This window comes from Radiomyces spectabilis, assembly GCF_025331425.1.
Source record: "Radiomyces spectabilis strain NRRL 2753 chromosome Unknown BYT42scaffold_17, whole genome shotgun sequence".
In the NCBI taxonomy this organism is placed as follows: Eukaryota; Fungi; Mucoromycota; class Mucoromycetes; order Mucorales; family Radiomycetaceae; genus Radiomyces; species Radiomyces spectabilis.
In genome coordinates, this window is record NW_026251942.1 from 464,829 (window position 1) to 491,573 (window position 26,745).

At 43.7% G+C, this 26,745-nt stretch overlaps 10 protein-coding genes across 10 annotated transcripts; 6 read left to right on the plus strand and 4 right to left on the minus strand.

Annotated features, from left to right (window-relative positions):
• Nucleotides 1–162: 162 nt before the first annotated feature.
• On the plus strand, nucleotides 163–2,323 carry BYT42DRAFT_588776 (uncharacterized protein). The gene is made up of 2 exons (XM_051570299.1): nucleotides 163–783; nucleotides 874–2,323. Exons 1-2 carry the CDS (start codon nucleotides 277–279, stop codon nucleotides 2,218–2,220), a joined length of 1,854 nt encoding a protein of 617 aa, XP_051418680.1. The 5' UTR covers nucleotides 163–276; the 3' UTR covers nucleotides 2,221–2,323.
• A 1,417-nt stretch (nucleotides 2,324–3,740) lies between these two features.
• On the plus strand, nucleotides 3,741–5,515 carry BYT42DRAFT_618501 (WD40-repeat-containing domain protein; the record flags this gene model as incomplete). Its single annotated transcript, XM_051572291.1, has 8 exons — nucleotides 3,741–3,790; nucleotides 3,864–3,985; nucleotides 4,069–4,185; nucleotides 4,253–4,642; nucleotides 4,719–5,077; nucleotides 5,151–5,256; nucleotides 5,333–5,396; nucleotides 5,467–5,515. The coding sequence occupies 8 exons, from the start codon at nucleotides 3,741–3,743 to the stop codon at nucleotides 5,513–5,515; spliced, it is 1,257 nt and encodes a 418-aa protein (XP_051418681.1).
• Nucleotides 5,516–6,505: 990 nt separating this feature from the next.
• Nucleotides 6,506–7,466, plus strand: BYT42DRAFT_588784 (uncharacterized protein). The gene is made up of 3 exons (XM_051570300.1): nucleotides 6,506–6,664; nucleotides 6,721–7,026; nucleotides 7,088–7,466. Exons 2-3 carry the CDS (start codon nucleotides 6,750–6,752, stop codon nucleotides 7,264–7,266), a joined length of 456 nt encoding a protein of 151 aa, XP_051418682.1. The 5' UTR covers nucleotides 6,506–6,664; nucleotides 6,721–6,749; the 3' UTR covers nucleotides 7,267–7,466.
• Nucleotides 7,467–7,967: 501 nt separating this feature from the next.
• Nucleotides 7,968–8,260, plus strand: BYT42DRAFT_471677 (uncharacterized protein; the record flags this gene model as incomplete). Its single annotated transcript, XM_051563566.1, has 2 exons — nucleotides 7,968–8,008; nucleotides 8,080–8,260. Coding segments are annotated over 2 exons (222 nt in total), but the record flags the coding sequence as incomplete, so codon positions are not given.
• Nucleotides 8,261–8,367: 107 nt separating this feature from the next.
• On the plus strand, nucleotides 8,368–10,996 carry BYT42DRAFT_595984 (D123-domain-containing protein; the record flags this gene model as incomplete). The annotated part of the gene is made up of 13 exons (XM_051570899.1): nucleotides 8,368–8,435; nucleotides 8,497–8,642; nucleotides 8,720–8,753; nucleotides 8,814–8,962; nucleotides 9,041–9,150; nucleotides 9,226–9,237; nucleotides 9,687–9,760; nucleotides 9,827–9,905; nucleotides 9,970–10,065; nucleotides 10,125–10,359; nucleotides 10,414–10,533; nucleotides 10,592–10,705; nucleotides 10,773–10,996. The coding sequence occupies 13 exons, from the start codon at nucleotides 8,368–8,370 to the stop codon at nucleotides 10,994–10,996; spliced, it is 1,461 nt and encodes a 486-aa protein (XP_051418684.1).
• Nucleotides 10,997–11,309: 313 nt separating this feature from the next.
• Nucleotides 11,310–12,071, minus strand: BYT42DRAFT_588792 (microsomal signal peptidase). The gene is made up of 4 exons (XM_051570301.1): nucleotides 11,947–12,071; nucleotides 11,828–11,887; nucleotides 11,677–11,763; nucleotides 11,310–11,617 (listed from the first exon to the last, which is right to left on the minus strand). Exons 1-4 carry the CDS (start codon nucleotides 11,977–11,979, stop codon nucleotides 11,555–11,557), a joined length of 243 nt encoding a protein of 80 aa, XP_051418685.1. The 5' UTR covers nucleotides 11,980–12,071; the 3' UTR covers nucleotides 11,310–11,554.
• On the plus strand, nucleotides 12,072–15,639 carry BYT42DRAFT_588798 (uncharacterized protein). Its single transcript, XM_051570302.1, has 14 exons — nucleotides 12,072–12,381; nucleotides 12,440–12,669; nucleotides 12,729–12,792; nucleotides 12,860–13,108; nucleotides 13,180–13,345; nucleotides 13,400–13,611; nucleotides 13,668–13,781; nucleotides 13,846–14,013; nucleotides 14,090–14,209; nucleotides 14,278–14,382; nucleotides 14,440–14,556; nucleotides 14,614–14,822; nucleotides 14,876–15,083; nucleotides 15,200–15,639. Exons 1-14 carry the CDS (start codon nucleotides 12,196–12,198, stop codon nucleotides 15,494–15,496), a joined length of 2,445 nt encoding a protein of 814 aa, XP_051418686.1. The 5' UTR covers nucleotides 12,072–12,195; the 3' UTR covers nucleotides 15,497–15,639.
• Nucleotides 15,624–18,699, minus strand: BYT42DRAFT_540698 (uncharacterized protein; the record flags this gene model as incomplete). Its single annotated transcript, XM_051565546.1, has 12 exons — nucleotides 18,319–18,699; nucleotides 18,111–18,245; nucleotides 17,893–18,044; nucleotides 17,493–17,822; nucleotides 17,302–17,409; nucleotides 17,204–17,233; nucleotides 17,017–17,121; nucleotides 16,837–16,965; nucleotides 16,702–16,759; nucleotides 16,492–16,633; nucleotides 16,050–16,428; nucleotides 15,624–15,989 (listed from the first exon to the last, which is right to left on the minus strand). The coding sequence occupies exons 1-12, from the start codon at nucleotides 18,542–18,544 to the stop codon at nucleotides 15,624–15,626; spliced, it is 2,160 nt and encodes a 719-aa protein (XP_051418687.1). The 5' UTR covers nucleotides 18,545–18,699.
• Nucleotides 18,700–20,979: 2,280 nt separating this feature from the next.
• On the minus strand, nucleotides 20,980–23,176 carry BYT42DRAFT_618507 (anaphase promoting complex subunit 8; the record flags this gene model as incomplete). Its single annotated transcript, XM_051572292.1, has 10 exons — nucleotides 20,980–21,214; nucleotides 21,296–21,404; nucleotides 21,473–21,637; nucleotides 21,713–21,892; nucleotides 21,958–22,153; nucleotides 22,231–22,363; nucleotides 22,432–22,537; nucleotides 22,618–22,660; nucleotides 22,738–23,002; nucleotides 23,079–23,176. 10 exons carry the CDS (start codon nucleotides 23,174–23,176, stop codon nucleotides 20,980–20,982), a joined length of 1,530 nt encoding a protein of 509 aa, XP_051418688.1.
• A 395-nt stretch (nucleotides 23,177–23,571) lies between these two features.
• BYT42DRAFT_588804 (Sodium/hydrogen exchanger family-domain-containing protein) lies at nucleotides 23,572–26,648 on the minus strand. The gene is made up of 9 exons (XM_051570303.1): nucleotides 26,416–26,648; nucleotides 26,291–26,319; nucleotides 26,093–26,207; nucleotides 25,949–25,993; nucleotides 25,785–25,867; nucleotides 25,513–25,701; nucleotides 25,381–25,429; nucleotides 25,128–25,307; nucleotides 23,572–25,010 (listed from the first exon to the last, which is right to left on the minus strand). Exons 2-9 carry the CDS (start codon nucleotides 26,314–26,316, stop codon nucleotides 23,670–23,672), a joined length of 2,028 nt encoding a protein of 675 aa, XP_051418689.1. The 5' UTR covers nucleotides 26,317–26,319; nucleotides 26,416–26,648; the 3' UTR covers nucleotides 23,572–23,669.
• Nucleotides 26,649–26,745: the final 97 nt, after the last annotated feature.

Below are 26,745 nucleotides of genomic sequence, written 5' to 3' on the forward strand. Positions count from 1 at the left end.
ATCATGAAAAAAAAAAAAAAAAAAGGCTGAAGGGCGCCCGGGTCTGGTCACCGTCGTAGTCAAGGCTACATCATCTGAACCTTTTTTTTGTCACCTCCATCAACAAAAAAAAACATTTATAAATAACCAGGCTTGCATTTCAACCTTCCCATCCGTCTCTTTTTTTTTATTCAATCGAGTTATTTTCCTTTAATTGTTTATTACTCTTTTTTTATTTGGTTGCAAGCATTCATATACCCCGCAAATTCATCCCGATACACGTGCATCAAAATTGCCATGGATTTAGTGACGCAACAATTTATGGACTATTTCAGCGAATACGCATTTCAACTTTCGTGTCCTTCATCCAACGCGGATGGCAACGATAATACGGCTACCGGTCCATCTCGCATGGCCACCAATTTGTCGTCATTTTCCATTATTCAGGAAACACCGAAACGGAATAGCCGAGGTGTCACCATCACAAACAAGTGCAAGTCGCACAAACCTTCGATCCCACCCAAATCGACGGAAATCAAATTCAAAATCGAATCCATCGGGACTCAGCCCGAAGAAGATGATGATCCTGCTCAGTGTCCTGCACGGACAAGACCTTGTTGGCCACGACAAATCATTACATGGTGGAAACCCTCGCATCCCCAGGAAAAGCCACCTTACTCTTACGCCACCTTGATTGCACACGCCATTTTAACCAGTCGAGATGGTCGACTCACCCTCAGCGGCATTTACCGATGGATTTCGGAAAACTACCCGTTTTACACTCTCGGGCTTCGGGGTTGGCAGGTAAAAAAAGAGATACCGACAAACCGGTAGATGGGGTAAAAAAAAAAAAAAAAAAGTTAATTTTTTTCGACTCATGCTTGGAGAATCTAGAATTCGGTTCGTCATAACTTATCGCTCAAGAAATGTTTTACCAAAATCGAACGACGACCTACACAGGCCAATCCCGGCAAAGGTTGCTATTGGACTTTGGTCCCGGGATCCGAGCAGGAGTTCATCGACAATTTAACCAAAGCAGGCGGCCACAGCCGAAAACATCATGACATTGGTCTCACCGCCGACCTTTCCATCAACCATCGACAAGGCTCTTGTTACTATGCCAACGACATCCTTCCTCCTTCCAATCATTCCTTTACATCTTCCTCCTCTTCCTCCTCATTTTATTCGCAAACAAAATTACCTCATACCAACATGCTCATTACACGACCTGAAGATTTTGAAAAGAAAAAACATCGTTCTTCAAGCAACGATCACAAGACCCGCAGCGCTTGCCACTCTACGGAAAAGGCCCCCACTGCCACCGCCGCCAAGGTCCCCCGTGTGAGAGGGTCATCCATGTACACAACATTCCGCATGTCCAATACCACCCTCGAAATGATGGATGCGCGTCAAGATACCAACAAGTCCGAAAGCTACCCGAAGCGACGGCGCATCAAACGAAGAAAGCACCGACGCCACGTGGAACCGGGTTCGTACTGCGAGTCCGATTACGATTCCGGTGTCGATGTAGGCAACGAACACCTTTCAGGCCATTACCAAAAGCGTCACAAGAAAACAGAGCCGGCAGAAAAGGAAATCCATTGCGATGCTGGGACTGATAATGCGGTCGTCAAATCCGCAGCCGAGTTTAGCTGGAAAGATCTCATTGATATCGATCTCGCCGAGATGCCTGACCTCAGCTCCGGTTACGATTTGCCACTGGACCATGTACTCCCCATGCCCGCTACTCATCCGTACCCCGAGTTACCCGACTATTTGGATCCAACCAAGACTGCCCAGCTTTTCGACGAACCGTGTATGTCTGTGTGGCCAATGTCCGGAGACACCTGGCAATGGAATCCGAATCACATGCCTCCTTCCTATCCCACTCTACTGACAGCGTCCTTTGACCCGGAGCAAACCGCGGAAACCAATGGCTTGGAGCATGACACTTGCTCAGGCGACAAGGTCGAAGAATGTCTACGAGAGCTTTTGAATTTCCAGCAACAGCAACAACAACCACTTTCGCAAGACCAGACATCCTCGGCTTCCAAATTCCCAGAACCCATTACGATCAATTTGAATGAAGATGTTATGGCGCGGTATCTGCATTTTGAGGAGGATACAGACGATGAGCCCGGGAATTTTGATGACAGCGGTCAAATCGCCCTGGACAACATGCCCTCGTTGTCATATCAGAATTTCAATCTATTCCCATCCCACAATGACATATTTATATAGTATAAATAAATGTATTTCAACATATTGTACAATAACCTATCATCATCATTTAATATATCTCCATAGCCATGGTATTCGCACTGTGCTGTATTTTCAAAAAGAGCCTTGGTGGTTTTGATCATCATTTACCTTGTTTTGGACAAGTTTCCTTTTCCGACCATGAATGAAAACATTCCATATTTGGCAGGGGCCCCACTTGACATTTTATTCTTTTACCCCACGCGCCGCACTTGATGAAACATTCATCGCATCATGCAATTCTAAGGCTATTGAGCCAGTTTGTAATATATCAGGGCATGGAACAGCCATACGCTTAAAATATTAAAGTGAAAAGTACCTTTTTACACTTTCTGCCCCACTGTCATTTCCCTTTTTGTGTTTGGATTGTTTGATTTGATACTGTCATGCGACAAAATGTCTACTGTTATTGTGATGTGAACGATTTCCATTGCGACCATCTGGGAGGCAAACTGTCAAGATGGGATAATTGCAACTGCCAAAATTTATCATCTGATTCATTTTGACAGTTCAGATGATCAGCCCATAATGACGCTTCCGATCCAAGCCGAAAAGTACAATTTGGAACGCGCGTTTAAAATATCTATTTTATTGCACCACTGTTATTGTTGGACAAGCATGAGTGCACACAAATGTCAAATGTGTTTACTGTATCCATTTTTAATTGGGACAAATTACCTGAATAAGAGTCTTAAACACTCATCTTACGCAATTGCGCCATATTAATCACATCACCATTAGAATAAAACACTGCCATCTCAAGGATACCATAGCAGAGCCTTCACTTATCATATACATCTCTAGTTCCCAACCTTGTCGTGTCTCGATCCTTGGAATTGCAAGAAAAAAAATCTGCTGCAGTGCTGTAGTTCGTCAAACTGTCAGCTTACTATGCTGCAATGTAGTCCTTTTGATGATAATTTCTTGTTTGTAATTTCCAACATTACGTAAAATAGATGGTCAAGTATTTTGCGCTATGGACAGCGTTTAAACCCAAAAAGGTCTCAATTTACAGTAGATAAAGATATAGAAATATTTTCCACATTGCATCGAACAATCACTTGATTTGAAAGTAGAAGGAATAGTAAAAGAATTTTTCTAATAGCCTAATAAATACCAGACACAGCCAAGTGATTAAAGGGGCAATAAGAACCTCTGACGCGCGCCTACCCGAACAGATAGGCATACACGATATCCTCATGAGCAGGCAGAACAAGATAGAGATGGCGCCATTGAACTATGGTTCTGTTTCTCACTCACCCATCCAGCATTCAAAGCCTTTATTGGCCTTGTAAACATGTTGCATATTTGAATGATATCCATAGTTCATGACCGATAAACTTTAAAGAGGTGATAATATACCAGGTTCATTTACGCTTGAATTGACCAAACGCAGGATGACGCTGCCCACAAATTTTTTGAAAGAGCGCCGATGCTCGGAACAAATGTTTTGGAGCTTTTTCGGCGCTTTTGCACCTAAGATCTTGGACGGCATTCTTACCATGCAGGATAATACAACATCAGAGGATGAAGTGTTGACGCTTATCATTGGGTAAGAATCTACGAAAAAAAGAAAAACGGCTCGAGATTATATTGAGTGGCTTACACGTCTTCCCCCCAAAAAGTCAACTAGTGGCGTACGGATATGCTTCCGTGGCTCAAACCGTAGCAGACGCGACTGGCGCGACTACCGATATGATGCCCAGCACCAAACTCGCCGATTTGATTCAAACAGCAAAGGAACGAAGTACGTCCGTTCTTCATTTCAGTTGTCGATTCTTGTCTGTGCTCATATCACGTTATTTTACAACTGTTTTCCTGTCGTTGCAGTGGATGTAGATGAATCCGACGATGTCGATTACCAGGATAAAGATTACGATCCCAGTGAGGATTCATTGGAACCGGAATCAGCAGGATTTACAGGCTTGGATGGCAAATCAGCAAACTGTAAATATGACATTCCATGTTAGTTTTCAGTCGACCTTACTTACGAGGTTGTTTTTAACGGGGATAGACAATAAGCCTGTGCCCGAATACGTTCAGTTATATTACACGCAGCACAAAGGACCGTGTCAGACCGCCATTTTCAGTACTGATGGACGTTTTGCCGCTACAGGATCCCACGATTCGTCTCTCAAGTTGCTCGATGTCAGCAAAATGAAGAACCGTACAGGGGAAGCCAGTGATAAACCGGTGATTCGTACGCTGTATGATCACACAGCGCCGGTCAACGATTTGAGTTTCCATCCCAACGGTCTTGTTTTGGCCAGCTGTTCTGATGATCAGAGTATCAAGTTGTTTGATCTGTCCAAAACCGGCGTCAAAAGAGCCTTTCGCTACTTGCAAGACGCTCAACCCGTCAATTCCATTAGTTTCCATCCTTCAGGCGACTTTTTGCTCGCAGGTAAATCTTTCCCTCGTCCAATGGACTGTTTGATGGCGATATTTAATAGCGTGGAAAAAAAAAAAAACCAATCTAGGTACGCATGATGCCGCAGTACGGATCTATGATGTAAAGACGTTGCAATGTTTCACAAACTCCACGGCGGATATTCACCGTGGTCCTATCACTCAAATCCGATACTCGCATACCGGCAAACTATTTGCGACTTCTTCAGCCGATGGCAGTGTCCGTATCTGGGACAGCGTGTCGAGTCAGTGTATCAAGCAGCTCGAAGGCGCGCACGGTGGTGCCGCCGTGTCGAGTGTTCGTATTACCAAAAATGAAAAGTTCCTTCTCACCGCCGGCCTGGATTCCTCTCTTCGATTGTGGGATATTTCCAGCGGAAAGCTCATCATGCAATATACCGGTCATGAACAACGAGTTGAAATGCTTCAAGTAAGAGGAACATCGGCCCTTGGAATGAGGATGGTCACTGATAAAAAAAAAAAAAAAACTTCCATTGTTGTAGCCTGCATTGACTTACAACGAAGCGTATGTTTTAATGGGAGACGAAGCATCTATGGATGTGTTTTGTTGGAACACACAATCGGGTGAACTTGTCAAGAAAATACCGGGTAAGCCATTCTTTTTTAAAGGCATACTCTTAAGTTTACGTGCGTGAAAAAAACTCATGCAAAAAATCTTTGACAGGTCACAACAACGTTGTACGATGTGTGGCCGCTTCTCCTGTGGATAACGGTATCTTGACATGCAGGTAACATACGACATGCGCCTGATCGAAATGGTTGTATTTTGCTGACTCTGTATATTCTGCTTCCACTTAGTGATGATTATCGTGCACGGTATTTCGATGTCAGTAAAATGGCCTTTTAATTCGACACATCCTTTTAGAGCATTTTATCTTTTTCTTTCTTCGTGTTCATTCCTGTTTCCTCACATTTTTATTTCAACCAATATAACATCCAATACTTGTACAATCAATGACGTGGTAGTCCCGGCGTTATTTTCACCCAATGTTTACAGCTCTCCTCTGAAAATTGACCGAGTCACCGCCGTAGATCTTTCAAGAACGGTGGTTGCAGCCAGCTCCTTAAAGTAGCAAGTGACCACACAAACCTCCACGCGTCGTGTTTGCATGGCTGTCCCACTCATTTGCGACTCTGTTTATTCAATCTTCTTCATCGACCGTCCTCGGAACATGGATTGAGAATGGTTATCAGAAACTGTCACGATGCAGTTTTACGAGCAAGGACTGCAAGCAAAAAGGACAGCCAAAGGATGTAAAATATAATGTTGCAACTATGCATTTCCTAGGATGGTTTGCATTAGCTTAGTGTGCTTGGAATTGTTTTCTTTTGAAACGCAGATGTCCTTTTTGGCAAGATAATGCATGGTGTTGCTGCCGGAAATGGGGCAGTGAGTGAGACGTTGAAAGCATTGGTAACATCAATAATAAAAGGTTAGGGTGGCGAAATGTCTCCTTATTGTCTCCTGAGCAAACAGTAATGAAGCGATATTTCTATTATAAACTGTGGTCGGTCATTACATGCACCATTTTCAGTCGTTCCATGGATGTATTTTGCGTACGTTGCTGTTGTATCCAACTTGCCAGACATTCTAACGAATGCACCCTTTTGTAGGAGAAAGAACCCGGTTGAAACAAAAGGGATGCGTATAATTAATGAAATTTCAGGGCGTGACAACGACAACTGATCTACAGTGTGTAACACCACTTTGCATGGTTACAAGGTGGAAACGGACTTGCCATTATTGGGGCCTCCGAACTTTTTCCGGTCATCTATTTATACGCACACACCATGCCCACCGTGACATGAGAAATATAATCCAGTAGCTGCATTGCATTCTCTCTCTCTCTCTCTCTCTCTCTCTCTCTCTCTCTCTCTCTGCACGATTCATTCCATTCATTGAAGCACTCGTGATTGACGCCATTACCCGCTTGCGATACATTTGATTACGCTCCGCCAATCCCAAACCATCGCGTCTGTTTACAGAGACCCGTCGGTACTGGTTCAGTAAGCTGTGTTGGATAAAAAGGCAATACTAAGAGTGTTCCTTAGATCTCGGGGGGTTTGGCAAGCAACACATCATGAGTTCGAAAGCCACGTTAGGTTCGTGTTGCTTTGAATCGCTGACAAGTCCGTCCGATCATGAATGGTCATCTCCTTCATTGAGTCGTTTCTTGTATATTACGAATATCCGTTCCACGGATGTTCACGCTCGGCAGAAAAATTTACCACATCACTTTGCTTACAATAAGCGGGATGATATGCACTGTCTCTCTCGGACAAAGTTATTATTCAAGCGGTCGAAACCATCCGAGGTCTCCATTGGCCCTTTGTCCGCAAGCGCCACTTTTTTTGATTGTGAGTTCCGCTCAAAATGACTGTCGATTCTCTGATGATAGTCTAATCATTATTCATTTAGCAATCAGGTATCCTGTATATCCCGTCGATAAACCCGTTCAAATTAGCTTTCAGGTGAGTGTGCTGCACAATATTTTCCATGTTGCAATGCGTATCACTCTACTAACTAATGTGTTTTCAGGGGCATTGGGTGCTGTGAAAGAAAAAAAAAACCTCATTTTATGGGGACCTTTCGATTGAACATGAATTAGATGCTGTTCGCTAGCTGGTTGTAGTAGTATTATTTGTATTATCGGTTCTATTTACCGAAAATACTAAGGCTGCCGGCTCTTACTTTTTATCTCCATTACCAACTGACTTTGCATCATCTTTTCTTTCCCGTGTGAAAATATGGCCTTGTGGAGAATAGTTTATATCCAGTGTTGAAACCACGGTTTCCACCATAGTTTTGGTTGCAAGTGCCAAGTTTTTTTCGAGGCATCTCTTTTTTCACATGCTTTTAGCCTGTATTTTCCTCAATTTCAACGCAAGACCGAGATAGCGCCAGTCATTTGATCGTGGTGTGTGCAACGTAACGCATTCTGTCACTCTCGTTCATTTAGGGTCATAAAATGATCAAGCTGTCAAAAGTAAAATGAATACAACAGATGGCAGTTATCTACAAATCATCTATTGAGAGCGTTTGGTCCAATGTCACTGGTTGTATGATATTTTCGAAGGCTTAAAAATGGAGCTGCCAGTCATGCTTTATGTCAGGCACGCAGTCCTTGTTTGCTTGGGCCGCTGGCGTCGGATTCAAGCTCCGGCTATGGGTTGCTTGCATGACCCATTTCCCACACTTGCCGACAAGATTTAACTGCTTCCGATTTTCTTTCACTTTTCTCTTCTTCTTCTTCTTCTTCTCATTTCTTCTTTACAACTCAATAATGGTGACAGGTTCAAGACTCTCGGGTAAAGTGGCTATTGTTACTGGTGCTGCAAGGTAAAAAAGAGACTTGTCCCTTGTCGATACAACCGAGGACAAACTCTTCTCACACTGCTTTTTTTTTCTAGCGGTATCGGTTTTGAAACTGCCGTGTTATTTGCAAAGGAAGGAGCCAAAGTTGTGTGTGCCGATTTAAATGTGGATGGCGCTACAAAGACGGTTGAGAGAATCAATCAGCTCTTTGGAAGCAACCCTGCCATTGCTGTCAAAGTGGATGTTTCCAAGGAAGATCAGGTCCAATCGTTGGTGGAAAAGGCGGTAGAAACGTTTGGTAGGTGGCCAGCGTGTTGCGTTTTTTGTGTTCAATTCGTGCAGTGCCGTTTTCTGATGTATTATGCTTAGGCAAACTGGATATCATGTTTAATAATGCTGGCATTATGCATCCGATGGATGATAACGCGTTAAATACCGAAGAACGCATCTGGTAAGTTAGATGGCAAAGGGTTGGAGTTCACGCTTGTCATTTTAATTTGCAAGAACGATAGGGACCTGACAATGGATATCAATGTAAAGGGTGTGTGGTACGGATGCAAACATGCCATTATTGCCATGCGCAAGAGCGGAGGAGGATCGATCATCAACACTGCCAGTTTTGTTGCCTTGATGGGAGCCGCTACCCCCCAGTTGGCCTGTAATTATGTTATTGTGCTCCATACCAAAACAATGGATTTCTCACGGTTGTCTTTTTTTTTTTTTTCTTTTGTCTAGACACCGCTTCCAAGGGAGCCGTTCTTGCCATGACGTAAGCTTCAGCACGTGTGGAGAAATGGAGTTTGTTTCTTATATGCCATCTTTTTTGTAGACGCGAATTAGCCATGGTTCACGCTCGTGAGAATATTCGATTCAACTCGTTATGCCCGGGACCCATCCGTACGCCTTTGCTGATGGACTTTTTAAATACCGAGGAAAAGAAGCAACGACGCTTGGTGCATGTTCCTCAGGGAAGATTTGGTAAGCGTCAAAAGAATGACAATAGAAAAGAAAAAAAGGTGCAGAACACTGACTTTTTCACAACTACCTGATGTTAAGGCGAAGCAATTGAACAAGCGTACGGTGCCCTTTTCCTGGCCTCGGACGAAAGTTCGTTTGTGACGGGAGTCGATTTCCGTGTCGATGGCGGTTTAGCATCTGCCTATGTGGTAAGTTACAAAGTATATTCAACGTTAGTTACAATTTACCATACTCACATGGATCCTCTCTCTGTGTGTCAAAAGACTCCTGAAGGAGTACCCACAGGCCCTATACCTCAAAACTTTGCAGAACTATAAAAAAAAAACTCGATTGATCGCGCTACCGTGATATCCCCCTTTTTTTTGACGTTGAATAAAACAGGTGCAATGAACAAAAAGAGCTCATACAAACCAATGGCAAGCACCTAGATTGCTTGAGGGTTGCTAAAAAGTGGCTGTATGTGATTTATTTTGCGCCATAATGGCACTCTTTTTCCCCAGCGGGATTTTGCTTAAAATTTGTGGGCCGCAGACATGAAAAATAAAAAAAAAAAAGGCCGAGATCAAACAGATCGTTGATTGCACTTTGCAAGTTTTCCGTTAGGTATCGTCGCATTTGAATAATGACGGATCCCGAGATTGAAATGCCACGCTTGCTTAGGCAGGATGTTCTCAACTGTTCGTTTGAAAACTGGTACCATGTTTTCCACGACTACACTTTCAAGTCCAAGTTCACGCGCTTACCCGAAGCGTTTTTGGAATACCTTGATGCTGATGGCATTTTCCTTCCCGATGAAGGGTATGTTCATCATGATCATCGTTCACAGTCGCCACTGGATCACACAAGTTAACCATGTCTTTACAGCCAACCCCAAGCTGCAACCATTGAAGAGATCGATTCCGATAATGAATCTACCACATTCTCCGATGAAGAACCCACCGAGGTAGAAATCCCGAATCCAGCACCAATAATTACCCACAAGCCTGACTAACTTGTTGTTGTTGCAGAAACCGGAATTTCCAGAGATTGAAAGCATGATTCGCCAAGCGGTTGAAGAATTCGACGGTGGGGTGTTTCCAAAGTTGAACTGGAGCTCGCCTCGAGTAAGTAACAAGACAAGAAAATTTGGAGTCCAATACAATTGACGGATCGTTTTTACCAGGATGCGGCATGGATCACGCCAACGCAGTCCTTGATGTGTACGACCCCTTTTGATGTATATTTATTGCTCAAATCTTCCGATTTTATCAACCACGATCTGCATCATGCTTTTGATGACTGTGACGATAAGGACAACACTGCAGACTCGACGCCTTTTCATCTGGTCCTGCGCAAGTGGTACGACTTGCAGCCCTCAATGGAGTTTCGCTGCTTTATCAAGGCCAACGAATTGATTGGTAAAACCTCGCATAAAACTGTACTCTCCAAAAATGCTGACAAGAAAAGACTAGGTATTTGCCAGCGCGATCCCAATTTTTATCAGTTCTTGGTGGGCATCAAAGACGAACTGGAGGACAAAATTCACGATTTTTATGAAGACCATGTAAAGGATAAATTCGGCAGCGACAATTGTAAGTGACTCATTTGAATCTTTGTTTGTTGCAGTGCGTCTTACCACTTTATATATAGTTGTGTTGGATGTGTATATACCGCGTGATCGAAGAAAAGTGTGGATCGTTGATTTTAATCCATTCTCTCCGACCACAGACAGTCTATTATATACCTGGGAAGAGTTGGCGAAATGTAAGGATGTTTAACCATTTGGCTTTCTTGTGCTTGCCTATTAATCAGTGGACGCACCGTGATCTAGTCGATGTTCAAACGGACGAACCCGAGTTCCGAATCTATGAATCACAAGCCGAAGCCGATGCTTTCTCTCGCAACGCGCCAAAGTTTGCTGCCAACATGCTTCCCAAGGACGTCATTGATTTGTCAGATGGCCGTTCTATAGCCGAATTTGCCGAAGAACTGCAACGAGCCATGGCCTCCTCGGCCCTCGGTTCATCGGACGACGAACAAGACGAATCATCGTAACTACTACTATTACAAGTCATTTTTCTCTTAATCATTTGCACGATTTTTTTCACTTCATTCATCATTAAAGTCTCGGCATCCTCCCTGGGTTAAAAAACAACACCAAAAAAAAGAGAAATTGGGTGATGGTGGCGGGCGGTTGGTGACCTGATGCTGTTATAAATACTGGGACCCTGTCACTGCTCAGCAACCTTGTTCTCACGGTTTAACGTTTCTTTTTTTCACACCGTATCGCAGGGGGGGGGAAGGATTATAATATAAGGCAGAGATTGTGCCGTCAAGGTATACTCAAGAACATGAATCGAACGCATCCCGTGTTTATCCAACGAATGCATAATTGTTGGCACCATCCACGTTATTTTAATCCTATTCCGAGGGTGGAAGATGGAAGAGAAATGAAGCTTTAAAGATAATTGTATTGGATCAGTTCAAAGCATAGAAACGACTGTCAAAGTGAGAAAGTGGAGTGGTCCTTGTAAAGTGATTGTTTTCGTCGTTCAACCATACAACTCTGATATATTATGATAGCATATGCGCGGCGACGGCGCAATCAATCATTCATTCGGCCTTTAACCAGGGTTGTGGGTGGCGTCGAAACATGGGCCAAGGAGGTAAAACAACCTAAGTGATGTGTGGTTAGTAGCAGACACGCTCTTATGCATCGTTGTTGCTCATCTTACAGCGACAGTGACAACCACGCCCATCGCGAATATCGCCAACATGAGAAGCATGGATTGAGCACTAAATCCAACGACAAAGCTCGCAATCTATGCGGTCGATGGGTCACTTAGTTTTATATCTTTCGTGAACCGGTTTCATTCCATAAGTTACCGAGAAAACTGTCAGCAACACCTGTGCTATTTGATCAGCAAGCTTCTGACCCTCGAAATCCTACACCCCAGGGCGGATTAAAAAAAAGTGAGCTACAGCACAACAGATGCAACGCTTACAATGGTGCATTCAAGTAGTTCTGCCAATGCCATGACTTTTTAATTGCCTCTCCAGTTGAAAGATGCCAGAGGAAAGGGGGAGAAAACCCACCCAGAGCATAGGTCGGTTGCTGAAATAACGCGTTTTACTCGATTGTGATTGGCTCCTGTCTTCTTTGTCTCTTCCTTTTTTTTTTCTTGCAACTTTGCGCTTTCAGACGTTCAAAAAGACTCGATTCTCGAGAGATCGACTGTGCACCTTTGGACGCCATGAAGGATACCACCAATGTTCAAAGAGCCCATAATATGATCCAAGCGCTGCCATCCATGTCCAAGACGATTGTCGACGACACGCTTTACGAAAAAGTGTTCTCGTTTCTCGCTTCTTTCCTCCGCCAAGATCCTGATCATGTTGCGCTGATGGACGAGTGGAATATCCTCGATATTATATACAAGGTAAGCACGTTCTATACGATCGCCAAACAAAAGGCAATTTACAGGGGAATTCCAAAAGACGTGTGTTCAGTCGGATCAAGATTACAGAATCATTGCGCTGTGCTTTCGATTATTGGGTTCGTTTGCTGCGGTGTGCAAAAAGGATGAGTTGCAATCGAAGCTTTTCAACGACTATCGGCCTCTACTTGACAATGTCACCTTGGGTTTACGTACCTATGATGCCGCCCTGCGTTGTGCTTCACTCGAAGCTTACAGAGGATTTGCCGCGTCTCTCAAAGGAACGGAATGGTACGACGCACAAAAGAAGGGTCCATGTAATAAAGCGACGCGATCCTAATCGTTTATAGGATTCTGGAGAATGATCATGCCAAGAATCTGATATCGATTGCTTTAATGGATCAGAGCACATTTGTAGGGTTTTGATGATGAGGATCGTATATGCTTTTTTTACAATGATTGACTTGGACTTTTTTGACAGGTTGTATCAGAAAGCTGCAAATTTTTCCTCGCGCTGATCGAAAAGAAGGAATGTATTCAGGAACTGGGTCAAGACCATGCACATAAATTGAATCAGCTGTGTGATACGGTGGATCCTTCGAATCAAATCAAAAGCTTGCTGCATGCAGGCACTGAGCAAGATCTGTTACTGTCGGCTTTGGAGTTTTGCTGGACAATGACCAACTCCAAAACGACGGCTACTTTTGAATATCTGCAAAAATCGGTCTTGGTAAGAGAAGAATCTACATTCCCAAATTTTATTGCGTTGCCTTTTTTTCTTGCCTGACCATGAGCGCGCAGTTGATCAATATGGTGAGCCTCTTGGATGATGCACGACGTATCGTACGAGCCAAAGTCCTGGATATCTTGTCGATTGTCTTTGAAGCTTCCAGCGCACCGTTGGCGTTATTAAGCGCAGATCACCTTTCAACAGATTCGGCAACAGGTTCAGACGAACTGGGTCCAGGTATATCATTTGGTCTTCATCGCGTGATGAGAATGCCGCCTCACAGACGCAAAGCTTTTGATTTTATAGTTACGCTCGCTATCCGCAAGATACAGGCATCGGTGAATGTGGATTCGGTAGTGACAGGCACAAGCTTACTTGAACGGTCGTTGGTCTTGTTGAAGCGACACCCAGACACGGACAAAATCATTCAAGTCCGCTCGGTTTTGGTACACATGCTCCATGCAATACTTTACGAAAACAATCTCGATGGTCAATTTTCTCAGGTGAATAATCGATCCAAGCTGCTTGACGAACTTTTGGGGCTTATCAACAGTTGTAGTTGGCATCCTTGACACAGACTAGCCGTCGTCCAGAGTTTGCAAAGAGAGCTATCGCGCGAGCTACGCTACGTGCCCTGGATTCCCACAAAAACTTGTTCCCACTATCATCAGAGGTACTTGCATTACTATTCTTCCTTTTCTTCCACTCAGCCTCCTTTAACTTTTTTTTTTACGTAGAATGAAGCCGATCTCATTGGATGCCTATTAGACTTGTTGAATGATCCGCAACAGACCTACATAAGCGAACAGCAGATTCTAAAATACATTCTGAACCTTCTTTTGGCATCAGCAAAAGAAATGCTGGACCGTAACCCATACAATCCAAGCCAAGACAATATCAAAGATGTGAGTGATTTGCCCGCAAAAAGCTGTGTACACCTGACTTTTTTTACTTCTTGACTGACTCCACTTTTTTTCTTAGATAGCCGGCTCTATCATTCGTGTGATCAGTCTGGCTGATTTGGACTGCAATAATGTCACGCATTGTTTGAACGCATTCACGTCACTGATAGCCGACGCTAACAGTGAAATAGTGGATGAAGTAAGATGGCTTAAAAATCGTCGGCAATGAAAAAGTTCAAAATGTTCTAAATCGATGGTTGTACATAGAGCACCTGTCATTCTTTTATTACTGCTGTCAATTTGAAGGTTCTAGATATGTCATGGGATGTTCGTGATGCTGCGGTCGAATATATCGGTAGTCTTTTTGGCGAGGTAAAAACCGCAGACTTGCGAATTTGATACACCAGCTTACTTATTCTTTTTCTCTAGTCATCTTCCGATCATTTGAAATCTTTTGCTATCCGACATGATTTGCCACACAAAATATTTCAGCGAATCAATGATGGCGAATCTTATGTCCGAGCATCCGCTCTTCACGCGTTCCAGGTTAGATCAAAGATCCTTGATGATTGATTAAAGTGTGTCTCAATGGTTGTTTTGAAGGTCATGTTGAAAAGCACGGAAGGATGGGGCTACATTCAGCAACACCCGGAATGTCGCGATATATCGGCCAAGTTACCTAGCCTATTGCATGATTCCGAGGCATTTGTACGACGTGCTAGCTTGGATGCCATCACTGCACTCGTTGCCAATCGATCCTGCCAAGGCCTCGAGCTGGAGTCTGGACCGACAAAAAGCAATGAATCTTTAAAGTAAGTGTATGCGCTGCACTGTGTAAGGAACGAGATAACTCACTGATGTCCAGCGCACACACCATTGCCAAACTCATGGATGACCCTGACTCGGAAGTCACCATAAGAGCCTTGTTCTTATTGCAACAACTGTGGGAATGGCACAGACATGTGCAAGCGCAAAAGAAACGACAGAAGTCGATGGATCCCAAGGATCATGCAGATTATGAGTCCCTCCCCTTTTTCTATACGGTCAAAGGAGATGATTGGCTGATCGAAGCTGTAAGTGTGGTGCATTAGAGAAAGCTGAGAGTAGCAATACATATTATATAGGATGCTGACTCCTTATATCTTCTTTTTTTCTTGCCACTCCGTGTCACCCTTCGTGAACTGTGCAGTCGACGGATACGCAACGTCTGGTACGTGCGGCCGCGCTTCAGGTGATTCAGGATATCTTGGAAAACACACCGACAATGTCATCTCAAAATGTCAAACGAACAATAATGGAAGACGATGACGATAGAGACACTCAGTTCTTGGCAAGATTAGCCGCCATCGACCTTGACAAACTCAAGCAAACCGTGGATCCCGAGCACATTTATCAGGAAGCGTTTGACATTAATGCGCATATGATGACCAAGTCCATGGAACCTCTTAATCCAGAAGATGACGTGAATATGCTCGACTGCTACTAAGAGAGAAACTTTTTCTTTTTCCGAACGACGCTGGATATGTTTTTGGATGCCAGAGGACGGTAGATAAAACAAAGAAAAAGTATATATGTACATTGTAAGCCATTGTAGATACTGTATACTAGCTTGATCAGTAATTAAAAATATGGATCAGTTGTTTTGTATATTTTGCTATTTCATACGATTCCTTGGCCAAATCGCGTTTGGCGGCCGGATGCGCCACTTCAGTAGCGTCCGTGAAAGCGGTGTCGCGGATGTGGCAGAGTGTGCCTTGACATAATCGAAGATTGTCCAGAATCTCGTTGCCTTGCTGTTTGTAGGGGGCGCCTGCTTGGTGATCAAATGTGCTCTTGGAGACCTCAATGATACTGGATACGATATTCACAATCGAGGTAATAATGGCATTGACTTCATTGCTCTGGTCAGGATGACGAAGTACCGACAATAGCCTCTGAATCTTGCTGACAATTTGATCCGTCTCGCTTTTCAGATATTCCTACGAAACACAAAGAGTGATAAGTATATATGAAAAAAGAAGAGACCGACATATTTTTACCGAAATTTCCTCAGGACTTAGTGCGTCGTTTGATTCGATGGAAGTGGTGGCGGTATCATTAGTGGCTGTCGCGGGGAAAATGCCCAAAAGTTTGGTGAATCCCACCATTGTGACAGTTAGACGACCCACGGCGGTATCCACTGAACTGATCGGTGGGGGGACCACGTCACCAGCGTGGACCTTGGCAGCGTGAGATTTGGCGGTCTGAATAACGTGGGTTAAAGCATCGGAAAACTGGGGCTTCAAGATGTTTAATTCGGCAAGCATATGAGCTGAAAGCCTGCTTTGTCCTTCATATGCTTCCACATCGGCCGAGATCTTTTTGCAAGCGATCACTAGTGGATTGAGTGATGCCAAAAGTTGAGATGCATCATTGGATCTAAAGTGGCTGATATTTAGCCTACCTGACCCCGGGGGCCAATTCTATGCGCGAGTAATGTACCTTGCTAATAATGATACTTGGTCAGCTGCCTGCTGATAGCTGACAAGATGGGCATGATTAATTGCGCCATCGGCTGTCGGTTGCAAAAAATGCGGCTGGCCCGCCACTGTACTGACAGATGCAGTATATATCATGGAAGAAGCTGTCACAACGATTTTGTAAGCTCATTGAATCATCACAATACGCTGTTGCTGCGGCTGCGGCTGTTACCTTTAAAATTTCGCAGTTCGTGTTGCATATTTTCACATTTGGTTTGACACTCTTTGAGCTAATAAACGAAATACACGCACATATCAGAGATCCTCAAGTCGTTTATATTCTATTTTACAGAAGCACGTCATTTACCTCGTATCGCAGTTTTTCCATTTCTGATTCTGCTTGATCTTTTTTCTGTCGAAGATCCTCGTTTTCCGACGATAGATCTTTCAGTTGCGCCAGTAAATGTTTGGTTTCTTCCTTCACATCACGTACCGCCTAACCACGAGTGAGTCTAACATTCGATGGCTGCTTATTGGTGTGACTTACTTGTTGTTGCGCCTGATGATCCAAAGATAACTTTTCAAACTGCTTTTCCAAACGCGCGTATTGATCTTGCAATGCGGTGTATCGCTGTTCTCCTTCGTTGTCCATCTGAATTAATTGATAGAATCAATTATCGACTATCATGGATGGAAGTTCTTGCATTGTCGGCACAAAAATGGTCACACTTTACCTTGTTCGTAGATAACGTTGAGGGCGATCCCTGGATATAAAATATAAGCACTTATGCTGTGACGGTATCTTGATGTTGCAAGTTTTCTTTTTTCTTACCCTTGATCCAGCTTCGAGTTCCTGAATCCGTTTTGACATGGCGGCAATACGATATTCATAGTTGGAGCGCATCTGATCCATTTCTGTAAACGCAAATTCGGTTCGTGGCTATGAATGTAAATGAAAAAAAAAAAAAAAAAAAGTTCAGATTATTTAGTTGGTTGAGGTAGGCCTCTTTTATACGATCGTACCACGCCATCGGCTTTGGGGGTGCTGACCATATTTCCTAAATCGGCCATTAGGCTGTCGAGTGATTGTAGGTTGTTGTTATTGTTGGGAATATCCAAAGAAGGTTTTGGGGAGGACGCGGTTTGATCTACGGAAGGCCTTGATTCTGAAGCGGTGTATCTATCCATCGATCGTTTTTCCCCGCTCGATTCATCTTCGGAAAGCTCGATTGATTCTACGCTGATCATCCCCATTACCGGAACAATATTTGTTGAATGCGATGGCTGCGGTCGCGATTCATGGCGTTGATCCTTGTTATCATTGAAACCTAAAGGCATGCTCGGCACAGGTTCCTTTCAAGTCGAATGATTAAAACGAGGTTCATCACCAGTATTTCCCACCTCTTTTCTTTTTGATGCTTACTTGTGGCTCATTAAATTGAGGATATCGTCGGGATAACTCATAAAAGACATCGCTGGCGAGATCTTTGAATCGAGAAGTAGGCAAGGTGGCAAGTTTTTGTCGCGCTTGATTACGACGTGGATGAAATTCGTCCCTGACAGGCAAAAAAGGTACTAGCAGATAAAAAACATAAGTCTCCCTTCACCCGCATAGATGCCTGTATTCTCATCAAAGCGTACCTTGCTTCCCATTGGATTGACGTCGCACCAGTTCATCATATACATCCATTGCCAGTTCCTGAAATTGAGAGTTATTGAGCCTTGACAATTTTTGTCGAGCCGAATCGCGCTGAGGAGGTACGCCTTCGGCTGCCTCTAAAAAATAATGATAACGGAAGGGTGTCAGTGGGTGGGCAGTCAACGAGGTCAAGTGGGGAATTTTTTTTACCCTTGGTCAAGGTTTCTGTCAGGTAGTCTTTAAGTTCCAGGTAATAGGTGCGTGCGGCGGATTCATAGTGAGCACTACTGTGAGCTCGACTGGACGATGATGCGAGAGAAGGGGACCGAGAATAAGGCGCGGTGGATCGCGATGAGGTTGAAATAGGTTTGGACCCTCGGGGATCCCACATATCGGGCGATCGTGGTGATTGTGGAGGCGATCTCACGTATTGCATGGAAAAACAATGACTTTATGACTCGGTAAAAGTGACAGTGGTTCAAGAATGCAAAAAGGAAAATCTGGAGTGCAAAAAGTGAGAGCGATGCCAACCACACTCCAACAAATACAATAGCGACTCAATTTCCATCTGTGCAACCATGTCACGAATTGGGGTCGTCGTGGTTGCCTATCTTTAATTGACGCACAGCAACAATGAATTTTATTGGCCTGATGTGGGAAAAACTGTAGCATTTATTCATACCGTGTTTCCAACAAACAATGTCGCAGCCAATCAAAAAACAATCTCCTCCGCCTGTGTGCGTCCTCACCCTTTAACAAGTGTCCATGACTTTTGCAAAATTTGGGCCTTAACTGGGACATGAAGCATCTCTCAAGCGGCGATCGAATGTCACGAACGAGCCCACAGGCATCTTTTTCCCAACTGCCCAAGCTTTTTATATACGTAGGCAATATTTAATGCAGCATTGGTTCACCAAAATTCAGCAAACGGGATGACCGTGCTTCGTATGGTGTGGGACAAGCTTATGAAGTTTCAAAAGATCGAGTCCGGAAACATGCTTGGTCCGAGCGAAAAAGGGGCGCCTTGAAGAAAAAAAAGGCAAAAAGTGACCAGAAAAGAACCGTAAAAATGACTTGGATGCCATCTTTCCTGCAACCGATTCCATCAATAAAGACCGAATAAGACAAGAGTCTCCTCCCAATTAACTACAAGTGGATCGATCACCACAAATATTTTAACTGATCCTATAAACAAGAAGACGAGTCCTTTTTCTACATGGTATGTAAACTGGCTCGAAATTAGGACAGTTGCCTATAATATCTTGTATACCATGTGAAGAGATCAGACGACATCAAATTAATTTTCATCGTGCAACCTGTGCAAGATGCACAGTATAGAAAGATGAAGGGTTCCTCGATGATGCAAATGGACAAAATGCTACGCAATTGGTTACACAGAACACTTGAAACTCACAATCATATGAGAGAGGGACATAACAACAAAACGTTCAGGCATAAGGACGTAGTGCGATGTCACATTTCCAAATCGGGAACATCATCATAACGGAGATGTAATCCTGTCAATGTAACCGGTCCCTTCAAAGACAGCAAGCTTTTCTTTGATTTCTCTCTCACTCGAAAAGCGCGCCTCAAGACAAATCTCAGCGACTCACGCATCGCGTATAGGCACAGGTTACTGGACCGCGAAAAGCATCGTCAGGAGACGAATGAGATGACACTGATTAAGGTTACAGGGTGATTTAAGGTTTTTTAGCGCGATGTCTAACTACAGTATTTCCAAAGTAGCCTCGAATCAGAATGTAACGTTGCATAAAACGGATGGACTGCAACGCGCTTTCTTTTAAAAAGGAGAGGATAGGCACAGTGTTTTATTTTGCTTACGCGTCGCAATAAAGAGACGCCAACAAGAAGTAATATCAGCAATATAGAGTAGTCAGTCACTTATGAGGGGATCATGGGGTTTTAGGTAGTGATGAGAGGTTTAACGCGTTTGAAGACGAAATTGACGGATGGTGATGATGGAGAAAGGAGCATTATCGAAAATGACCTCCAGCGGGCTGTCCAGATAATCAAAAAGGATGGCGGCAATTGATTGTAGGACTAGGGAGGCTAGCTGGGGAAAAGTAACAAAGAAACCATGCGGACCGCTTGGTGTATATCGGATTTGGTATCCGGAAGAAGCAGAAATTCGAGACATAGTGTAGACCAGACTTGTAGGGTCCACCTACATGTCAACCATCCCTCACCGTCCCTGAAACTATGATTCAGCTCTTGTATGATTGAGGACAACTTGATAGGAATGATGTAGTGGACAAGTGCTCTACAGTCAATCCGTTTCGTGCAACGTTACATTCTGATTCGACGCTCTTGAAAAAATAGCTAGACCTTGCGCTAAAAAAACCTTAATTCTACTTGCAACGATAAAAGTATATTAGTGTTATCTCGTTCGTCTCCTGATGATACTTTTCTCGGTCCAGCATCCTGCATCTACATGCGATGCTTGACTCGCTGAAATGCTTCTTTTTTTTTGAAAGAGACAGAATTCAAGTAAAGCTTGTTGTCTTTGAGAGCCGCTCACAGCGACAGGATTGCATCTCCATTATGATGATGTCTCCGATTTGGAGATATCATGTCGCACCACGTCCTTAGGCCTGAACGTTTTGTTGTGTTCCTCGCTCATATGATTATGTGTTCAAGTCATTCGTGTAACCAATTACGTAGCATTTTTATTGGTCTTACCATCGAGAAATACTTTGCACATTGCACAGATTGCACGATGAATACTAATTATGTCTTCTGTCCCTTCCCCGGCTGTACATATTATATACTATAAACCACGGTCCTAGTTTCAAGCCATCAACAAATCAGGTAGGAAAACAATTAGACAAATTTGACAAGATCGATCCAGTGTTATTTCACCTGGGACGAGGTTCCTTGTCCCGTTTGGTCTTCCTGGATGGCATCGGTCGAGTCGGGAGGCGGAAAGAAGGATGCATGCAAGTAATCCTTCGTTTCTTCTTTGGTGACTTTGGCCTTTTCTTCACGGCACTTTTGCACTCGGCCGAAACATGCTTCGGACTCGACTTTTCTTCCAAGGGCTGCATAACATGCCGCTAGTGCGTTCCACATACGTTCATCGTGCGGCCTTTTTGTTTGAAAAAATGAAGTTGTACAAGAGTGAGTCAAGTCAATATTCCAATAACTGGAGTATTCAAATGATAAGTACCTCAGATGAGCCGCTTTTTGAAAGTAATAAGCGGCGTAATACGGTAATTTTAAAACTTCATAAGCTTGTCCCAAGCCGTACCATGCACGGTAATCTCGTTCGCTGATTTCTGTGAATCCATTCCTGTCGTCAGCACTCCTTGTGTATATAAACAGGTCGGAACAAAAAGAAATGTACCTGTGGCTCGTTCGTAGCATTCGATCGCCGCTTTGGGATTCTTTAGTTCAATGTAATCGTGTCCCAGTAAGGTCCAAGCCAAATGATAATTTCGGTTGAGCTTCAACGCACGCTTAAAGTACGGGACGGATTTTGAGTATTCACACTTCATAGTGTAGTAATTGGCTAAAAAAAAGAAAGGAGGTGGACGGTTTAGATGCCCAAAAACATTCAGGTTCATGGATAAATCAATCTTGTTACCTATAATGCAACATGTTTCGGGACGATATTTATCAATTTGTTCGGCTTTTCGGGCCAATACGCTCAGCTTCTGCCTTGCGTTAATAATGTAAAGAATGTTGGAAAACACATCCATATCTTCCAAGCGGTATGGATTCAATCGTCGGATGGCGTCAAATTCAATTTCTGACTCATTGTATACTGTGCGTGCACGTTCAATGCGTTTTAGCTTATTGTTCCGCTGGTACTCTGTTCCAATCACTTACGCATTGCACTGTTAAGATAGGCCGCCCATTGGGATTTGAGATAGGCGCTTTTGGAGAAGTACCGGATGAGCGGGTCCATTAAACCTTTATAAACTGTCTTTGGCTCAAGAAGGTCCGAGGCCAGCCGCGCTAGACAGATGTTTTTCACGAGGCTGTGTGGCAGCTCTTGCTGTAGAACGTTTTGCAGATCGTGAAACTAGAACGTTTTTCCAGAATTTTTACTAGTCACCAAACAAAGCGCGCGATATGTCCGTGTTATGTGAGATGTTTTACCATTTTTCGGTCTTTCACCAAAGCGGACAGTTCCATCCAAGCCGACCAGTTGTATTCATATATTTTGATGGATCGCAGTAGAGCGGTAGCGGCAGCAAGAGGTTTGTCCCTCCTTCGTAACACGATACCGTATCTGTTTATACAAGCCACGGTTGAGTCGGATACATTCGACCTTTTTTTTTATCCATCACAAGTCATTACAGGTATAGGCAAAAGGCATCCAACTGATTATCTTCATAATCAGGTCGAAGATCTTCATAAATGATGTCTAATTCCATGTTCTGAGCCCCCTTCTTTTCCGTGATGCCTATAAAAGAAAAAAAAAAGAGAAAACAGGGTGAATTAGACAACAGGCAATAAGAATTTCACTCAGTGTGTGTAGTTTACCGAGGATTTCTTGGCCTTTTTCTTCTTTTCGTTTTTCACCTGCCTATCTCGAGGATGAGCCAATGAGCACAAAAAAAAAAAAAAAAAAAAAAGTCCAGGTCAAAATCTTGGCGCACATACCATGTATCGAGCGTAGAGTCTGAGGAATCGCAACTTTGGGGCCTTTTGGTGCTGTAATACAAAGTTGACGTGATCGAATTCGCGGGCTTGAAAGAGAGCTTTAGCGTATAGGTATTTATTGTATTCCATTTCGCTGAGAGGCGGTAAACTCGCTTCGTAGTCGGTGGCATGCAGAGAGACAATGCTGGCATTTCGTGGATCTTGGGTAAAGTTGGCTTGGTCTTGTAAAAGTTCAGCATTGATGCCATCCAACAATTCCGCAGCCCTATTTTTGCGTGTGTCGTGGTTAGAAAGATCCAAGAGTCACCAACCCGCTTTGAAGAGGCAAAAAAAAGGACTACCATTTGGTGGCATTGAGAAGACAGCGGTCAGAACATACAATGACGGCTTGTTGAAGGTTGCGCTTAAACTGTTGGATGGTGTCCAAATCGATGGGCATGATGAGTTAGAAAGAAGTATGCAAAACGTAAAAAAACTCCACTTTCCGAATTAGATCACGACTGCTGGTTTGGCGTGTTGTCGCGTGCAAAAGCTTTTCTTTTTTTTAATTTCAGCTTAGTTTTGGGCCACTTCTCCCACTTCTTTTATCACTCTTTACTGCACCCATTCACTTCAACTATTCAACCTCTGTTGATATAAAAAGTGCGCGCGCATGCACGTCCGTGATGGACCTGACTTGTATGCTCATGACCATTACCTTTCAACAGGGCGGACCTTCCATCTATTCTGAGGCTAATCGCTTTTATTCAAGCAACCTGATACTTGTATGTAGTCCGAGAGGTTCTTTCAAAAGCGCGGTGCGAGTATCGTAACCAGGATTAGTAGGATACAGGGTCTTTTATATTGCATTTGATTTAGTGAATGAGAAAAAATAAAAGATACAGATGTTGAGATTAAATGAGTACAAGATTCTATTTGTGTAGGGGGATATATCATTGGGTTCCTTCTTTATGTTCATCCTCGCGGATTTGTTCTTCGCCGTTCTGAACTGCACGTTCCATTTTACTCTTCCAGTTGGGATCTTTTTTGTCAATCACCGTCTGTTTTAACTCGTCTTGTGAATCTTCGATAATCACTTTATGAGCTTCTTGCCACACTTCCAGTCGAGGATGAGAGGGCTTGTGGAATTCTTCTTCGATCTCCTCCGCATGGTCAGGATGTTTATCCGCCTCCTGTTCAGCTTCCTTTTCCGAATGCGGGGCTCCCGCAGTCTGAGGCGCTTCCTCAGGTTCCTTGTCGGACGGCGGCGCTTCGGTGGTTGGGGAAGAAAACAAGCCTCGTAACTGCTTGGCTTTATCTTCATCGCCACCGGAGCTAGATGTGGCCGTTGTATCTTTGCTTCGGCGGAAGAATTGTCGTAATCCGCCCATACTGCTTCCTTGTGCATTTGATTCATCGTCATCCTGATGATCTTCGCGATCCCGGTTACGGTTTCTCCAGCTTCTCAAGCTCGAGACGCTCGCTTCATTTCGTTCGATATTGGCCTGAGATGATGTATTGCGAGGCTTGACCGGTTCAAGGAATCGGATACTCTGAGATTCCAGCATCGGGGCACTGCCGGATCGTGGGACTTCCAAATGACGCATCTCGGTGGTGGCATCATCGCCTTCACCAGGCAAATAATCTTCTTCCGACAGATCGCCATCCGATTGGTCGTCATCATGCATATCCACATACGCCGCATCCGGTGAATGGTTCAACGTGGTGCCGTTACTGCCCTCTTGCTTTCGATCATACTGAATGGTATTCATGAGTGTATTACGCTGAAGCTGGCTCATGGCTTCAGGATCCGCGCTGTGGCGACTACGACGATCATCGTCTCCACGACCGCGCAAACTGATGTTTTGACCAAACTGGATTTTGGGAAGTCGCAACACCTGGCTACTGCCACCGGTGCTGGTAATCGACAATGTACGCGTACGAATACGTTTGCCGAGTTTGAATAGGGGAATGGTGGTGCCATGGACAAGGACGGATGACAGAACGATGAATAGCACAATGGGGTTGATCAAATGCACAGCCACAGGTTCGGGCTGTCCGTGATACACTTCTTGCAATTCCTCCTTGGCGATTTTGGACAAGAACACGGCACCCACGCCCATGGGACCGAACCAGCCACTGAAAGCAGCATCGCGGTATGTCTTCATGGCCGGCATGACCGGTTTCAGGGCCAATACGATAGGCAACCGTCGGAAAAGCAAAATAAGAACGGCAAGTACCACCAGTCGCCAAGGTGTCAACCCAAGAGCAGCATTACCAAAATCCGACCAAGGCTACATGGAAAAAAAAATGCTTGTAAGCCAAAAAAAAAAAACAAGGAACAGTGGCACGGCGGTGGTACGGAGGTGATACAAAATCAAAGAATTAAAACAAGACAGAATTGAACTTACAATGATGGCTCCAATATAAACAAAGACGGCAAGATTAAGCATCATATCAATGACTTCCTGAAAATGAGCTTCTTCGGTTTCTTGTCTGAACCAGTCATCCCACGAAAAAGCATTGCCTGCGGCGAAACAAGCCAACACATCGTCACTTCCAGAAAATCCCGTCATACTCATCAAAAACAGCTAAGCAAGATTCCGTTAGCTCATCAAGGTCACCGGGTGCTACACAACCTCCTCAATTTTTTTCCTGACTTACTGCCAATGCAATAGCAAAACAAAGAAATGATGGCTTATCGATCAGATGACTAATACAAGTAAGGTTAAAAAAAACTGTTCCTCTCCACAACACACTCCAAACAACCCGAAGAAAAGAAAAGAGAATACATACTGTCGTTCGGACCATTGCAAGATTTTTCGGGCTACCCAACCAACGACGACACCGATAACGCAGGAAAGAAGAATTTGGAAAAGACACGTCTCGTAGACCCATTTTCCTACTGCCTTGCCTACGCTGTCTTCACCCAGTAAGAAAATTGCCAAAAATAGGAACGGAAATCCCATGCCATCATTTGCTCCACTATAGTCCGGGGGATTATTTTTTAGCTTCCAATATTTTTTTTTTGGCTGTTTCATCAGCCCCACCATCATGCAAAACCTTACCTCTCTGCGGACAAGGCGTTCCGAATGTGAGCAGGCACGTGCTTTTCTGCAAATCGACCTTTGACCACCGAATTCGCAAGAATCTAAAAAGCAATTCAACCAATCCAATTTAATAAATGGCGATCATGCATGTTTCAGAAAGAAAAAAAAAAAGGTGTACGTACAGGATCCGTTGGGCATACACATGCAGCGATGACCAATGATTCGAGCTGTATCGGATATTGCCAATTCGATCAGTTCAATATCTATTTTTTCTTGTCTTCACGTCCAACTACACAATCCCACTTATCGATAATTATATTCCTTACATAATTGATCGGAGGGACCATTGCCCAGATAAATAAACCACTGACGAGCCACATAAATATCATGATGGGTAACAGGAACATAAACATAGTCAACCATTCCTTTTTAAGGTAATGCCTACATGGAGAAAAAAAAATTCAGTCAATCCTTGTTTGTTACCAAAATTCCAACGTTTCGAATCAGGAAAAAAATTAGCTCACTTTGGAAGTTCGATGCCCACTGCCATCACCTAATTCCACCAGAGGAAAAAACCAAGCCCAAAGACAAAATTATTTAGTGCTTGTCACACATAAAAGGGAGTAAAAAAAGGACGAAACCTCAATACCTGAATGGCAATGATACAACGAGTGAGTTGTTTCGTGATCTCGTCTTGATCGGCCCAGCTGTAAGGATTGAAGCCATTGGAAACAAGTGGACCGGCAATAATGCCTACAATGAGGGCAACAACTGGAAGAAGAAAAGGGTGTCACCCATGGTCAGTTTGGGAAAGAAAAAGACAAAGGCGGAACGTGGGCCGAAAAGAAAAAAGACTTACAGGCTTCAGACAGAAAGCATTTTTCTTTAATAAACATCGAGACATAACCAAAAAAGACAATAAAGCCGCTAAGGATAGCAATGGCAATTGTAAAAGGAGAGAATTCTCCTGGTATAAGTT